General features: G+C 42.4%; 1 protein-coding gene and 1 pseudogene across 2 annotated transcripts in view; both read right to left on the minus strand.

The window, feature by feature from the left end:
- LOC309510221 (NACHT, LRR and PYD domains-containing protein 3-like) overlaps positions 1 to 15,139 on the minus strand; it is a 343,190-nt pseudogene that overhangs the window by 196,153 nt on the left and 131,898 nt on the right. The window lies entirely within an intron of this gene.
- Positions 607 to 14,678, minus strand: LOC309510214 (uncharacterized protein). Its single transcript, XM_082191247.1, has 13 exons — positions 14,274 to 14,678; positions 14,123 to 14,182; positions 13,953 to 14,030; positions 13,482 to 13,850; positions 13,300 to 13,401; positions 12,724 to 12,784; positions 12,535 to 12,628; positions 6,862 to 7,212; positions 6,366 to 6,483; positions 5,694 to 5,785; positions 5,476 to 5,592; positions 5,232 to 5,337; positions 607 to 2,947 (listed from the first exon to the last, which is right to left on the minus strand). The coding sequence occupies exons 1-13, from the start codon at positions 14,404 to 14,406 to the stop codon at positions 2,763 to 2,765; spliced, it is 1,866 nt and encodes a 621-aa protein (XP_082047373.1). The 5' UTR covers positions 14,407 to 14,678; the 3' UTR covers positions 607 to 2,762.

Below are 15,139 nucleotides of genomic sequence, written 5' to 3' on the forward strand. Positions count from 1 at the left end.
TGCAGGTGAACACAGCCCACTGAGCTTCTACAGATGCCAACATTGCAAAGACAATTTTTGTGCTACATCTTCAAGGACTATAACAAACGTCTTACTGTGACCCCGTAAGTGTTCATCGGAATGTGACCCACGGGATCAAGGAGGGAAACTGTAAGACTGAAAATACTGGTTGAGGCCTGATTTATGGGACAAAAGGGCCCTGCTGGCTGATTAACATTTGACCTCCCCCAATACAGCCTTTCTTCCTCTCAGAAACTAGGAACTCACGTAAGAACATGGTTTAATGTGAATATTCAACATTGACTGTTATGCTTTTGGTGTCATTTGAAATGTCTCAAAGTGAGTGGTACAGATATCTCATATCCAGATAGATAAAATAAAAGGAAATAAGGTTTATAGAAGTTCATAGGAAACTGGTTTAGAGATAATGCCAGATAAGGCAACCCCCCTTCTGTGGGATAGAAGCCATTTGAGGGTGGTCTCACCCCATCCCCCTTCTCACCTGGTCAGAGGATAAAGGAAGGTGTTCTGGCTCTCTCTGTCTCTTCTTCTTGGCTGGACGTGGAATTGGATAGGGGGTTTCCCTCTCTCTCTCTCTCTCTCCCTCTCTCTATCTCAGGTACAAGCTGGGTAAGATTCTTTGGTGTAACCAATGTATAACCATGTTCTAGATATTTGAATTGATTGTGGAATTGATCTCTGATATCTGAAATATTAAATTGCTACAATGTGATTATTCCAACTGGGTTTGACATTGTTTATTTAATGGTTAAAAGGAATAGTCAAACATTCGCTCACTTTTAGTGAGGCACAGATATTATTAAAACCTTTCATTTATGGAGTCAGATGAATTAACGAGTAAATACATATGATTAATGTATTGCAAATTTAACCAACAAATACTTTGCATGAGTGAGGACAGAACACGTGACAACCTTCCCCGTGTATTGGCGAACCGGCAGATTGGGCCAATATAGCGGGCCTTACAAGCTCATTTCTAATCTTTCCAAACCTTGGCAATAATCTCAAAAGTTGAGGTGGCTTTACACAATGATGATCGCTCTGATTGGTTTTAGGTCTATCCAATTACCCCCAGCGACATCCGTTGGTGAAGCGCAACAACTTTGAAATGCGTTATTATATTAAAATTGCAAACACATGAGGACAGTCTCAATGAAAGACCCACGACTGACAGAGGAACGTGCTATTACATTTCTCTCCTAAATGGTAGGAGATTAAATTAGATTTAATGGAGCATTTTAACTGTGACAAGATGATTGACAGGGCAGTTTATGTGACAGGATGTATATGAAAGATCCGTCCAATAAAGATAACAAAGTAGTATGTCCCAAAGCTTGCCTACTCTTTTGCTACACATTCAAAAGTAAATACCTTTTATTCACAAAAAGAGTAAGTAGGCAAATTGGGACGCAGCATATGGCTTTACACAATGACGATCGCTCCGACTGGTTTTTGGTCTATTCAATTGCGCCCAGAGGCATTTGAGCAACGTCTGTTTGTGTTCTTTGAAAATGAGTTGTTAATGAAGCTTTTCCAGACCCTATCTCAGTTACGACTGAGAAGGGTCTGGTTTTAACCAGGCTAGACTTCAACCACAACCAACATATTGAAGTCTAAATCAATGCAGTTTCAAAGGGCTCTACACAATAGGGTCTTTATCTAGCATTTATATACTCTTTAACCACAGTTGTTCATCTTGTGATGGTCTGCCAGGCATCCGGTTCAAAAAGGCAGGGAAGGGGCGAAAAATTCCATCTCATTCTCCTCCAAATTCAAAATTGTTGTCGGACATCTTTGATTTAGTTTATTATTACCATTTAAAAAAAAAAAAAAAACTCTTGTGACATTTCCAACATGACGACGTAATTTCCGGCACGTCGCAGACCAGCACAAGATGAACAATTGTGGTTAAAGTATATCAATGTATATATATATTTTTTAGAAAATGACCAATCGTTTAGCTAGATAAGACCCTATTCCTCAGCTGAGATTAGGGCTGGGCGATATGGACCACAACACTTCTAATATACATGCATTTGAAAAGCAGATTTCTCTAAATTTTCTCGGTTTGCTTTCAGCTTAGACATAACCAACTTTCTTTATGTAAACCTTGTGTGTATTTGAGAGTATTAGCAAAATAAGACTCGAAAGATAACTTAGTCCAAAAGTAACCAGGCGCTGTTAAATAGGCTTCAGTGCATGTGCGCTTCAGGTGTTCGTGCTCAGTAAAGCGCATGTTAGAACAGCCCATCAGCAGTGAATGACACGTTTAACTGGGAAGGCTTTAAAGCACATGGAAATAATGAACTTTTGTGAACTCACTAAACTGCAGTGTCCCGTTCCTCTGCGTTAACATTCGATGCAAGTATGTGTCGCGCTGTACCCTAGGCTGTTGAGACGCACTCTACATAAGCAGTCAGCAGCTTGCTTGGAGCAATGATCACAGTGCAAATTTGAACTATATCGAGATATATGCGATATGGTCGAATTTTGTATCGCATTTTAAAATATATCGATATATTTTATATATCGATATATTGACCAGCCCTATAGCTGATATTCTACAAAGCCCTTTGAAACTGCATTGATTTTGACATCAACATATTGGTTGCAGTTGAAGTCCATTGTGTTGAGAAAAATCCTGAAATGTTTTTCTAAAAAAAATATATATATATTTTACACTGAAGAAAGAGAGACATTGACATCTTGGATGGCACTGAGGGGAGTAAATTATCAGGAAACTAATCATTTATGGTCATACCCATTTCCCATGGCCAGATAGGCGTTTCTGCAGCAAGCAAGTCATCTGCAGAATTCAAAGCTTTGGTACTTGTTGGAAGAGAATTGTACTTGGATATTGCATCGGATAACTTCTTCTTCTCTTCGACAATCCTCCGTCGGACTTTGTGCCGCTGCTTGTTGCGATCTGGGTTATATAAAAAAAGGTGATTAAAACAGGCCATTTAAAAGAAATTAGGATTATCCAAATAAGAAACAACAGATTAGGGGTGTGACGAGACACCTATCTCACGAGATGAGACGCAATGGGTTCACGAGAACGAGGAAAGATTTTTGCACAATATTTTATTTAGAGATGCACCGATTGATCGGCTGGTGACCGGAATTGGCCGATTTTCACGTGATCGGCCGTAACCGGCGACCGGCCGGTCAGTCTGACAAATACCGATTTTATGCCGGTCAAATGCACTCGGGCGCCGCATGATTAACATCGCGCAACATCAGCATCACACGTGCACACGGAACACACATGTAGGAAACCTCGTGAATTACGTCGGTTCAGACCGCAAGGCGTATTTTTTTTCGGCGTGCATGTTAATCAAGTGCATTCACAACGGGAGCAGGAGCAGCGCGTGAGCGTCAAGCAGGAGCGTCGCGAGCAGTGAAGCGCGTGTTTCGGCGCCGAGTCTATTTGCTGCACTGCTCGCGCTCAATTAAAGGGAAAGCACACTTTTGATGGACAAAATAGCCTAAATAGGGTTTCACAAAAAAGTGCCCTTAATGCACAGAATTTGCGTGTTTTAACAAGAACTGGAGTAGGCAATGTCAGAAAAGAAAACGAAGAACAATATTTATAGAAAATGTACCCATTTAAACTTGTTTTATTATTCAGTTTGTACAAGTGATTGCAATAGGCCTGTGTGTGTGTGTGTGTGTGTGCTTTGAGAAATATCTTTATACTGCAAGGCTATATTTATAAAAAAAATTATTTATATATTATTTTATCGCCATTCCCTGTTTTCATACAGACGTTTAGTTTGCTAAATACATGTATAAAAAAATTATTGGATATTGAATGTGAAAAGGAAATGGTTCTTCCATAACACTGCACTTTAGATGTGTGTGAATTACCCACACCTGGAGTAATTTATAAAGTTCTGTTTTATAGCGTTTATCTGTTCAAAAAAAGATGTATTATGCAAATTGTAAAATGTTCTATTACAGAAAAGATATAAAATAAATATTTGTGTGTGCTGTAAAGTGGTTAGAAAAAATGAAATCGGAATCGGCTAAAATCGGTATCGGCAGGTCAAACTTAATGAAAAATCGGAATCGGCCCAGAAAATTGTAATCGGTGCATCTCTAATTTTATTCAAATCCTCAATGGTCAGGCCAAATCATGACTTGAAAAATTTGAATTGTTTTACTGATAATCTTCTAATGAATGTCATTTCAGTACTACTTCATTGGAGTATGAATTATCAAATGCTTACAGACAATTATATACAAGCACTTTAAAAGGTTTTGCCAAACTCAACTGACTGGTTTTTCTCCTATATTATTTAAGTCTCTTCAGACCTTACTGTACATGAAAACATAAAAATAAAAACAGCATAACTAATAATAAAAATACAATTTTCTTAGTTTTATTAAAGGAATAGTTCACCTCAAAATCAAAAACTGTGTCATCATTTACTCACCCTCAAGTTGTTTTAAACCTGTATGAATTTCTTTCTTCTGCTGAACACAAAGAAAGATATTTTGAAGAATGCCGGTAACCAGACAGTTCATGGACCCCATTGACTTCCATAGTAGGAAAAAAAATACTATGGGAAGTCAATGGGACCCAAGTTACCAACATTATTCAAAATATCGTTGTGTTCAGCAGAAGAAAAATTCATACAGGTTTGAAACAACTTGAGGGTCAGTAAATGATGACACAATTTTAAAAATTTTTGGAAAAAATAAATTCTCTCTCAGTTTTGAAGTGCAAACAAACCAAAAACAGAGACCAGAGTCACAGTACAGAGATATAAGTTTGATATTAGGTTATTGTATGCAGCTTAAATTGCACACATTAGAAAGAGCTCTTGTTTTACTTTTACTTTCAAATTCACGATTGCACGTACTATGTACCCGGAGCAGCGGTGCTGAACACGTGTTCTACAATACAATACATGCAGGCTCTTTTATGCAACAAATCCGTCGCAATCTTCACGCAATCAGTGAAATGTGATTCCTGTTACACTATTAGCAACTGCAACTCATGTTGGATGAGCAGAGCAGACTTTACAATAGTTTACAATGGTTATATTTATTTTTTTAACAGCAAAACATCAGTGGAGGCATGTAATGGGAATGTAACTGTGACATTCTATGCTAATTTCATCTTGTCACATTTTAGTCAAGCAAGATATTGTAGCAAGAGATCTCGACACACCCCTACAGCATATATAGAGCATTTTATTTACCTGTTAGCCGATACAAATCTCTCTTTTTCTGCTGAATGCCTAAATACAACCCTTCAATCTGATGCTGCAACCCCACTGGATCGTCGGTTCTACTGCCATCGGGAACTGTTTAAAATAGCATATCAGATTACTGAATCAGGACATTAAGCAAGAAAAGTATTTTAAGATTTTACTTCAAATAAATTATTAAAAACTATGATATTTACTTAATATAAAAACTGTAAAAATATGAAAAACCCATGAGTTGAGTTGCCCATTGCTTAACATCGCACACCCATTGCTGCAGCTCTATTTTGGACTTAGCCAGGACTGCCTGAACCGCCTCGACATCTTCCTTGGCTTCCTTCATCTTTTGCCCAGTCTTAAACATAGATGAGATTAAACATTTAACTGAATATGACTGTTTAAAAAAAATTTATAGTAAATGTATGGCTTAAAACAACTGTTTTAAATGCGTGGTACCTTGATATACCGCTTAGACAAGTAAATGTGAAGGTTCTTCCTCTTTCTCTCATTCCATCCTTTAGCATGAAGGGTGATCATGTCCACTCGTGCTAAACAAAAACAAAAAACAAACACACAAACATATATACATACACATATATATATATATATATATATATATATATATAAATATATATATATATATTTTTTTTAATGTCTATTCACTGCACATTGATATTCCAAGATTAAAGGAATTGTCCATTTCAAAATTAAAATTCTGTCAAGATTCATCCTCAATTGGTATGGAAGTTGTTCACCCTGAATTTTTTATACAAGAGAACACAACATATATTTTGAAGAATGTTGGTAACCACGCAGGTGATGGACCCGATTGACTTCCATAGTAGGAAAAAAAATACTATGGAAGTCAACAGGGTCAATCAATGATGAAAAAAATATTATTTTGAATGAACTATGTGATTTACGAAAAGCTAAACAACTAATATGAGCACAAATATAAATTTAAATAATAATAATTAACTGAACAATTCCAATAGGGTCCTCACACCATTGCTACTCAGGCCCTAAATCAGGCATCATTTTCATTTTTAAATTTGATTATGAAATTTTTGATTATTTTGTCTAAATCTATGGACTACAAAAATACAAGGCTGTGTACATGACACTTACCAGCCTTACTCAAATATTTTGTTGTAAGAGCAACACGTGATAAAAAACTGTTAACTTGCTCCACTTCTTCAACAATAGTAGAGCCTGCTCCCGTTTGATTTTTACCACTCCACTGAACCTATAAAACAAACCGGCACAATTTTACAGACAAATCAAGTTTAAAGTGAAAATGAGTATGCAGAAAAAGATATTTATATAAAAATATAACAAATTATAATTGTTACCTTTAACAATAATAATTAAGACCTTTAACAATTTCATGTTATTTAAAACAATCGATCAACGATTACCTTTACACAACTGCGGGTAAAAAAAAAAAAAAAATCCTGTACACGGTCAATACTTGCACAACTGTTATTAAAGTTTAGATCCCATGACCATCATGAATGTAGGTATATTACTGTGATGAAGGTCATGGGACCAAAACGTTGTTAATGGGCTATTTTGATACATGTGCAGGATTTTTTTTTTTTTATGTCATTTAAAACAGAGTTACCTCACAGCTAGTACAGTGGCCCTTTGCGTGCATAACAGAAAGAAAAGGCTTCATCTCTGTTAACGGCTGCAGACGTGGAACTGCCTGTGCAACTTTTTGCAAATAGGGCCAATATCGACACATAATGTCTGTGCAGAAGAATCTGCAGTTGGTTTTTGTAGGCACTTCATTTGTCAAAAACATTGGATAGGCAAATATTTCCCCCCTCTTCATGTTGAGTCCTTTAAGCAAAATGTTGTGTCTGCACACTGCCACCTCCAACCCTTCCTCATCCAATTTATTGCTTGACTTTTTTGAGGTCTCCCTGGCAGCAGCCCATGTCGACTGTCCACATGTGCCTCTCCCTTTTACCTGCAAGACAGTAATAATCATAATAATAAACAACATTATCAGTAAAGATGTATAACGCCTCGGTTACGACTGTAACCTCGGTTCCCTGAAGAGGGAACGAGCGTTGCGTCGAAAAGCTGACGCTATGGGAACGCTTTGCGTGATGACGTCTTGAAGCACATGTAAAATCAGTCCAATGGTGTGGCGGAACGTCAGAGGCGGGTGACGTCACGTACCAGGAAGCTATAAAAGCCGGCCCGAAACAGAAAACGAAAGCTTCGTAAAGTCTGAAGTCGCGCTGACAGGCATGAAGGAGATATGGCAAGGCGACGCAACGCTCGTTCCCTCTTCAGGGAACCGAGGTTACAGTCGTAACCGAGGCGTTCCCTTTCAAGGGAACTCCCGTTGCGTCGAAAAGCTGACGCTATGGGAACGTCTATACCAACGCCTCCATAGCTACAAATGTCTGTCCTGTGTGTAATCATGTGAGCAGCACTAAGAAGACAAAACATGAGACCCTAGAGTAGAGTCTAAATCCAGAGAGTAGAACCTGACGAAGGTGTGCGGTGAGGACCAGCCTGCCGCATCACAGACGTCCTGTAACGATACTCCTGATATAAGGGCCTTAGAGGCCGCCATACTCCTAGTAGAGAGCGACCGGACAGCCAAAGGAGAAGGCTGTCCAGCCGCCTCATAAGCCAGTGAGATAGTCTCAACCACCCACTTGCTCATCCTTTGCTTAGACACTGGACCTCCCTTGTTAGGGGAGCAAAAGTCACTTTTACGCCACAGGGCAGCTCTGTGGACATACGCGTCTAACGCCCGAACAGGGCAAAGCAAATTATTCGCCTCCTGGTCCGATTTCGAAAGGGAGGAGGACCTCCAAGTGCCACGAAGGAAACGAGATACCAAGGGGTCTTTCCCCACAGACATTCCACCCAAAGGACTGTGGTAAGCACCTATGGCCGCCACATAGACCTTTAAAGTGGACGGGGTCAGACCTGCAGTGAACCGTTCCTGCAGGAACTCCAGCACTGTACCAATTGGGCAGTGGACTGGGTCCAACCGACGGTCACTACACCAAGAAGTGAATACTCTCCACTTCAGGGCATAAAGTTTCCTCGTGGAGGGAGCTCTGGACTGTAGAATGGTCTCAACAACCTCGGTTGAGAGACCTGACTCTATGAGCTGGGCCCCCTCAGAGGCCAAGCCCACAGGTTCCACAGTTCTGGCCGAGGGTGAAATATCGAGCCCTCTGCCTGGGACAGAAGGTCCCTCCTGACGGGTAACTCCAGAGGATGCCCGTCGAGGAGGGACACAATATCGGGAAACCATACTCTGCCCGGCCAGCGCGGGGCTATAAAAAGCAGGCAAACCCGGTCCCTGCGAACTCTTTCCAGAACTCCCGGGAGCAGAGCAACTGGGGGAAAGGCGTACAGACGTAGCCTCGGCCACGTCTGTACCATAGCATCCAGTCCCAGAGGAGCTGGATGCGTGAAGGAGAACCAAAGTGGACAGTGAGACGTCTATCGAGACGCAAACAGATCCACTTATAATTTCCATATCAGCTCCACCACCTCGGGGGTGGAGCCACCATTCCCCGGGCCTCGGCCCCTGTCTCGACAGAGTGTCTGCTCCTATATTCTGGACCCCGGGGATGTAGGCTGCCTTGAGTGACAGCAACTTCCCCTGGGACCACAAGAGGATATGGCATGCCAGCGCAAACCCCCTTGATATAGGCGACTACCGACGTGTTGTCCGTATGTAGTACACATGGTGTCCCCTGAGACCTGTGATAAAGCTCCTCAGAGCCCGGAAGACAGCTAACATCTCTAGGCTATAGAATGCCAGGAACGATGATGGTCTTCCCACAGACCTTGAGATGAGCGACCCTCAGGATCGCTCCCCAACCCGTGAGGGAAGCATCCGTCGTTAGCAGTTTGCGACGACAAGGAGCTCCCAGCACTGGGCCCTGGGACAGGAACCAAGGTTTCTTCCACATAACCAAGGCACGTAGGCATCACCGCGTGACCTTGATTGTGCGAAATGGGTTGCCCCTCGGGGAAAAACCCTCTGGTCCTGAGCCACCACTGCAGGGGCCTCATGTGCAGCAGTCCAAAAGGTATCCCGTTGGAAGCTGCTGCCATGAAACCCAACAGTCTCTGGAACTGTTTGACAGTGAGTAGCTGGCCTAGCTTTACACTTCTCACAGCTGCCAGGATGGAATCGAAGCGTGGCGATGACAGGCGCGCCTGCATCGACACTGAATCCCAAACCACGCCTAAAAAAGTGGTCCTCTAAAATGGAGAAAGCACACTCTTCTTGGCGTTCAGCCGTAACCCCAACTCTTTCATATGGGCGAGAACAACATCTCGATGTTGAACCGCCATCTAATGCGACTGAGCTAAAATCAACCAATCGTCGATGTAGTTCGTGATGCGAATACCCCGGAGGCGCAGAGGCGCCAGAGCTGCATCCACGCATTTGGTGAAAGTGCGGGGTGATAAAGCTAGGCCGAATGGAAGAACTCGATATTGGTATGCTTTGCCCCCGAAAGCAAACCTCAGGAACTTCCAATGACACGGACGGATGGAAATATGCGTCCTTGAGGTCTATCGTGACAAACCAGTCCTCGGACCTGATCTGTGGCACGATTTGTCTCAAGGTTAACATTTTGAACTTGAGCTGCATGTACTCGTACAGAACTCGAAGATCTAAAATGGGACGCAATCCCCCGTCCTTTTTTGGAACTATGAAGTACCGGTTGTAAAACCCGGTTTCCCTGTTGGAGGGGGGTACATATTCTATGGCCCCTTTCTCTAACAGAGTGTTTACTTCCTGTTCCATAACCAGAACCTGCTCGGGGCCCAGCACTGTGGGCAGGACCCCCATAAACCGCGGTGGGCGTTAATAGAATTGTATCTAATACCCTTTTTCCACGGTCTGCAGGACCCAACGAGAAACATTTGACAGTAGCTTCCACGCTGTCAAAGATTCTACTAGAGGTACCAGTCTCTCGAGACTGGTTTCTGGATTTTGTTGCTGTTGAGTAGTCGGTTCGTCGCCCTGTAACGGCGCACCGGCAGGGAACGACCAAACAGACTGCTCCAGCACCCTCCTCAGAGGGGGCGGGCATCCCGAGGCCACTACGTTTCCGGGTGGACCTTGAGATATGTGCTCGCCGGAGACCGCTGCGCCCTGTAACACCGGAGGCGGCAGGGTTGGCAGAACGGTCCCCTGAGGGCACCGAAGAGAGACGGCACCGTATTTTTCTCCTGCTGTTGAGTAGTCGGTTCGTCGCCCTGTAACGGCGCACCGGCAGGGAACGACCAAACAGACTGCTCTAGCACCCTCCTCAGAGGGGGCGGGCATCCCGAGGCCACTACGTTTCCGGGTGGACCTTGAGATATGTGCTCGCCGGAGACCGCTGCGCCCTGTAACACCAGAGGTGGCAGGGTTGGCAGAACGGTCCCCTGAGGGCACCGAAGAGAGACGGGCACCGTGAAAAGAGGTGTTAACCGCTCTGCTTCGGGGGGACTACCCTCATTTGTCCTGAGCCCTCAGACATCAGGACTTTTTCCCAGCAGCCTTCTTGGCGGTAATAACGGTCCGCAGATCCGTTTTACCCCTCGAAGACTGCTGGGTTTGAGAGCGCCCTCCGTGTCCCCGAGATTTTTGTGGGGGAGCACGAGAGGACACACTCTGTTTTTGAGTGGCACGATGTTCAGCGCTCTTTTTAGAGGAGTGAGGCTGCTCCCGCTCAGCAGCCTCAATGAAAGAACGGCGGGGGAGAAGTTTTTGTAATGCAGCTGCCTGTTTAGCAGCTTCCTGAGATTTAGCTACCGCACTGTTTACTGCATCACCAAATAAACCAACAGTGGAAACCGGAGCATCTAAGAGAACGTGCTTTTCTTTCTCTTTTATATCGCTCAAATTGAGCCACAGATGCCTCTCAGTGGCCACCAGGGCTGCCATAGACCGCCCGATTGATTTAGCGGTCTCCTTGGTGGCCCTGAGAGACAGATCTGTGGCTCTGCGTAGTTCAGCCACTGTGTCAGGACCAATTCCCCCGCCCTCCTCTAAATCCCCCAATAATTCTGCCTGATAGGCTTGCATAATAGACATCGTATGCAGACACGCTGCAGCTTGACCAGCGGCTGCATACGATTTATGAACCAGAGATGATGTGAATTTTACTGGCTTAGAGGGAAGTGAAGGAGCTTTCAGGGAAGATGCCGTTGCTGGAAAAAGATAGCTCGCAAGCGTCTCCTCCACCTTCGGCATCTCCCCATAACCATATTCTTTATATTTGTGAATGGAAGAATAGTGGGATGTTTGTGGTGCATACACTCTGTATGAAACCGGTTTTCCCCACGATTTCGACACCTCGGTGTGGAGATCGGGGAAAAACGGAAGGCTTCTTCGCTGAGGCTGTGTACGAGATGGCAGGAAGCGTTCGTCGAGCTTACTTTTCGAACGAACGTCCTGCCTATCCTCTGGCCACTCAATAGATAGTCTGTCAACTGCTCTAGTAATAACATCGAGCAGTTCCTCAAACGCATGAGACTGAGGTGGCGAATCCTCAGACTCAGCTTCAATACTCACAACATCCAACTCCTCAGAGCTGGACAGTTGCAGTATTGGTGCCTCTATCGGGGGGGAAGAAACCGCAATGCGTGCTTCCACACCCTGATGAGAGGCACTGGATCTGTCAGATTGATGCTGAGATAAGGCAGAGCCCGTCTCAACATCCACTGACAGATCCATTTGCGAACCCCAGGTCTGAGATCGCCGCCGAGCCTCAGCCGCGGCGGGACCCGAGCCCTGGGGAACGCGATCGGGATTGAACCGAGCCAAGCGGGATCGGAGCGTGCGCAATGGAAGCGCGTCGCAATGCACACAGTCACCACCCTCGAGTGCTGACTGGGCATGCTCCTCACCCAAACAAACAACACAAAGAGTGTGAGTATCACCTCCCGTTAAATAACGCGGGCAGGGATGGACACACACTCTAAACTGCTGCTTGCTCGCCATACTGAATATATATATATAATATAGACAGACAACACCAAATAACAAGGACAGATTCAACACAGAGCGCAACTGAAGACTCAGAAAGCTTTCGTTTTCTGTTTCGGGCCGGCTTTTATAGCTTCCTGGTACGTGACGTCACCCGCCTCTGACGTTCCGCCACACCATTGGACTGATTTTACATGTGCTTCAAGACGTCATCACGCAAAGCGTTCCCATAGCGTCAGCTTTTCGACGCAACGGGAGTTCCCTTGAAAGGGAACATATATACAGTTAAACAACGAAAATACTAATAAAATGATGGAAACATACAGGGTTGGTGTTTTGCTGAATGAAATCAACAAATGCTGCCACATCTTCATCCTTGGAAATGAAAATACCTTCGTAGAAAGGCTGCTCCTCTACTCTATATTAATTACAGTGGAACAAATTGGATTAGAGGGCCAATATACACTAAACATGTATAGAAATATTCCTTTAATATATTAGTTATGCTATTACTCTTTGGCTTTGTTAAACCGGTATAGTTTACGGTTTCCATCTGCAGACACAGCAACTGCATCTGGGACACATGCAGGGCACAAGAAATGATCGACTCCACTGAGCTTCTCTTTCTCATGACGACAATAAGTCCATTCCAAAAATGCTTTTTGGAATGTTTTGCCACAAATAGTATCAATCTAGCAGTGAAAAAAAAAACTAAAATTAATTGGGGATAAGGAAAAGTTCATTAACAAAATTAATTGTAATTTTTTAAAAGTACCCGTCCAAATGTCCGTGACCTAACATGTTCACAAAGGCTTGTCTTGAGAGGCCTGGTGCAGTGACTTTGAACTGCTCAAAAGATGTAAATAGGTCAATCTGATATATAGTTTGAAATGCAAAAGAGCCTGGCCAGTAACCACTTTGGATAAGGTCCTGCAGCTCAGGTGTCCATGTTTTGTGGCATGTAATGCAGCGCCAAACAGGCAAAGAGAGGTCATAGCGACCTACAATACAGTCCAAATAAGTTAGTGACAAGCCTGAATATCAAAAATTTTGGATTGAGTAAATACTTTGGTTTTAAGGAGTACATACCATTTATGTTGATGAGATGTACTAATCGGCCAGCACTTACAGACATGTTTTGAGCCACACAACTGCAAATGTTTTGCGGTTGTTGGATGGGTAACAAACATGCTAAAGAAAAGAAAAAAAAGAACATAACTAACATATGACTTAGATTTTTAGACAACACATCTTAAAAATGTTTTACTTACCTTGCTCACATAATGTGTGTTGGCCATTGATGTTCTTTATGACATTTGATGGAGGAATAGGTTTAAAAAGAAAATCTAAAAAACACTCCCTGTTATGCAAAACAAGGTATTGGTGGGTTGACACATCACAGTTGTCGCAGTAATGTGGTTTTGGCAAACAGTCCTTGCACCTTATCACTGCTGCATTCACTCTGCAGTGATCACAAGATACGGAAAATACCCTGTCCGAGGCAAGCGAGCAGTCCAAGAGCTTTTGTCTTGCTTCCATCCAATGGTTTTCAGACACTATTTTTCTTACTGTCCAGTTGTGAGATGCAGACATACTTTTCTCTGAGATAAGTGCATCATGGAGCTGATGTAACTGTATATCTTAAAAGCCAAAAGTCATATAAAAAACAAAGTCATTATCTATTATAATTGATCAAAACACAGATAATGGTTTTGACAAGATGGAAGACTTTTGTTACTTACCAATAGCACACTGTGCATTGATGCGTGTATCTGAACAATCCTCATTCATAGACTCAGAGTCAGCAGCACTTGAATTTACTAGAATATATATTTTTTTTAAATCAGTAAACCCATTATTGTATTTTTGATTGGCTCTTTTATAAACTACTAAATGGACACAATCGGCTTACCAGGATCAATCAAAGTTTGGTTGCTTGTTGATGCATGGACCACTGAAGCTCTGGATTTACCTGTAACGTACCAGTGTAAAAGTGATAAGCCTCTATACGATTTTTGAAAACAGAAACATTAAGAGAAAATAAACATGATATTATCACTTACCTCCTTTTCCTTGTTTGGCTTCTCTTTTTGTATACACCAAATTACCACTTTTGTCTCTTTTTTTCCATCTGATCCTTGGAACGTCTTTCTTTTTTTTTAGGTCGTGATTTAAGAGCAGTATCCTCCTAGCCATAATGATATATGTTATCAGAATAAAATGCTACAAAACGAACAGTATCAATACTTACAGACATTTCAAGAGACAATTTACTTCCTGCAACTCCTGCAAATCAGACATTATTTCATCGATGTCGAGTTCAAATTCCTTTTCCATGTCTTCTGCAGATGGATCAGAGAAATGATTGGTGGCCATTATTACAGAATGGTTTTCAGGTTTACAGATGGTTATTTACAGGTATAGGCCTGTAAATTCACAGCCAGGCAGCGGGTCTTCTTCTTTTTTTAAATTGCAGTTGTCAAACAACTTTTAAGTGTGCATTACCGCCACCTTCTGATATGGAGTGTGGATCACATTCGCCGTTGCTCACTACTCTATAAATAAATAAATAAATATATAACCCCATAAATATCTAAAGCATTTACGATGCTGATCGTAGCCTGATCAGTCTGTGAATGTTCAATGTAAGACTATTTATATTTGCTTACATTCACTGATAACAAAAATAATAAAACGTTATTAATTAGCCTAAATGTGAGCAGTCCCCTCTATATGTAGCCTATATGTAAAATTCAAAAGAATATGTATGTATATAATATAGATATGATTATGGGGTCAACGTACTATTTTTTTTTACCAGGGTTAATTGAAGCTCAGCTGGGTGTCCTCATGCTCACTAACGTTAACTTGCTGTAGTACGTTTCACGGAGTAGTCTACATAAAACAATCACCTGACTGAAACTTAGCC

Source organism: Leuciscus leuciscus (assembly GCF_965113295.1).
Source record: "Leuciscus leuciscus genome assembly, contig: SUPER_11_unloc_5, whole genome shotgun sequence".
NCBI lineage: Eukaryota > Metazoa > Chordata > Actinopteri > Cypriniformes > Leuciscidae > Leuciscus > Leuciscus leuciscus.

Bases quoted from the DNA above. Each gene is read 5' to 3' on its own strand.
- LOC309510214 (XM_082191247.1), bottom strand. From the start codon at position 14,406: ATGGCTAGGAGGATACTGCTCTTAAATCACGACCTAAAAAAAAAGAAA. The intron at 7,213-12,534 runs GTATGTTTCCAT...ACTGTCTTGCAG, and splicing joins TTCAGCAAAACACCAACCCT to GTAAAAGGGAGAGGCACATG. The intron at 5,338-5,475 runs CTCATGGGTTTT...CTATTTTAAACA, and splicing joins TTAAGCAATGGGCAACTCAA to GTTCCCGATGGCAGTAGAAC.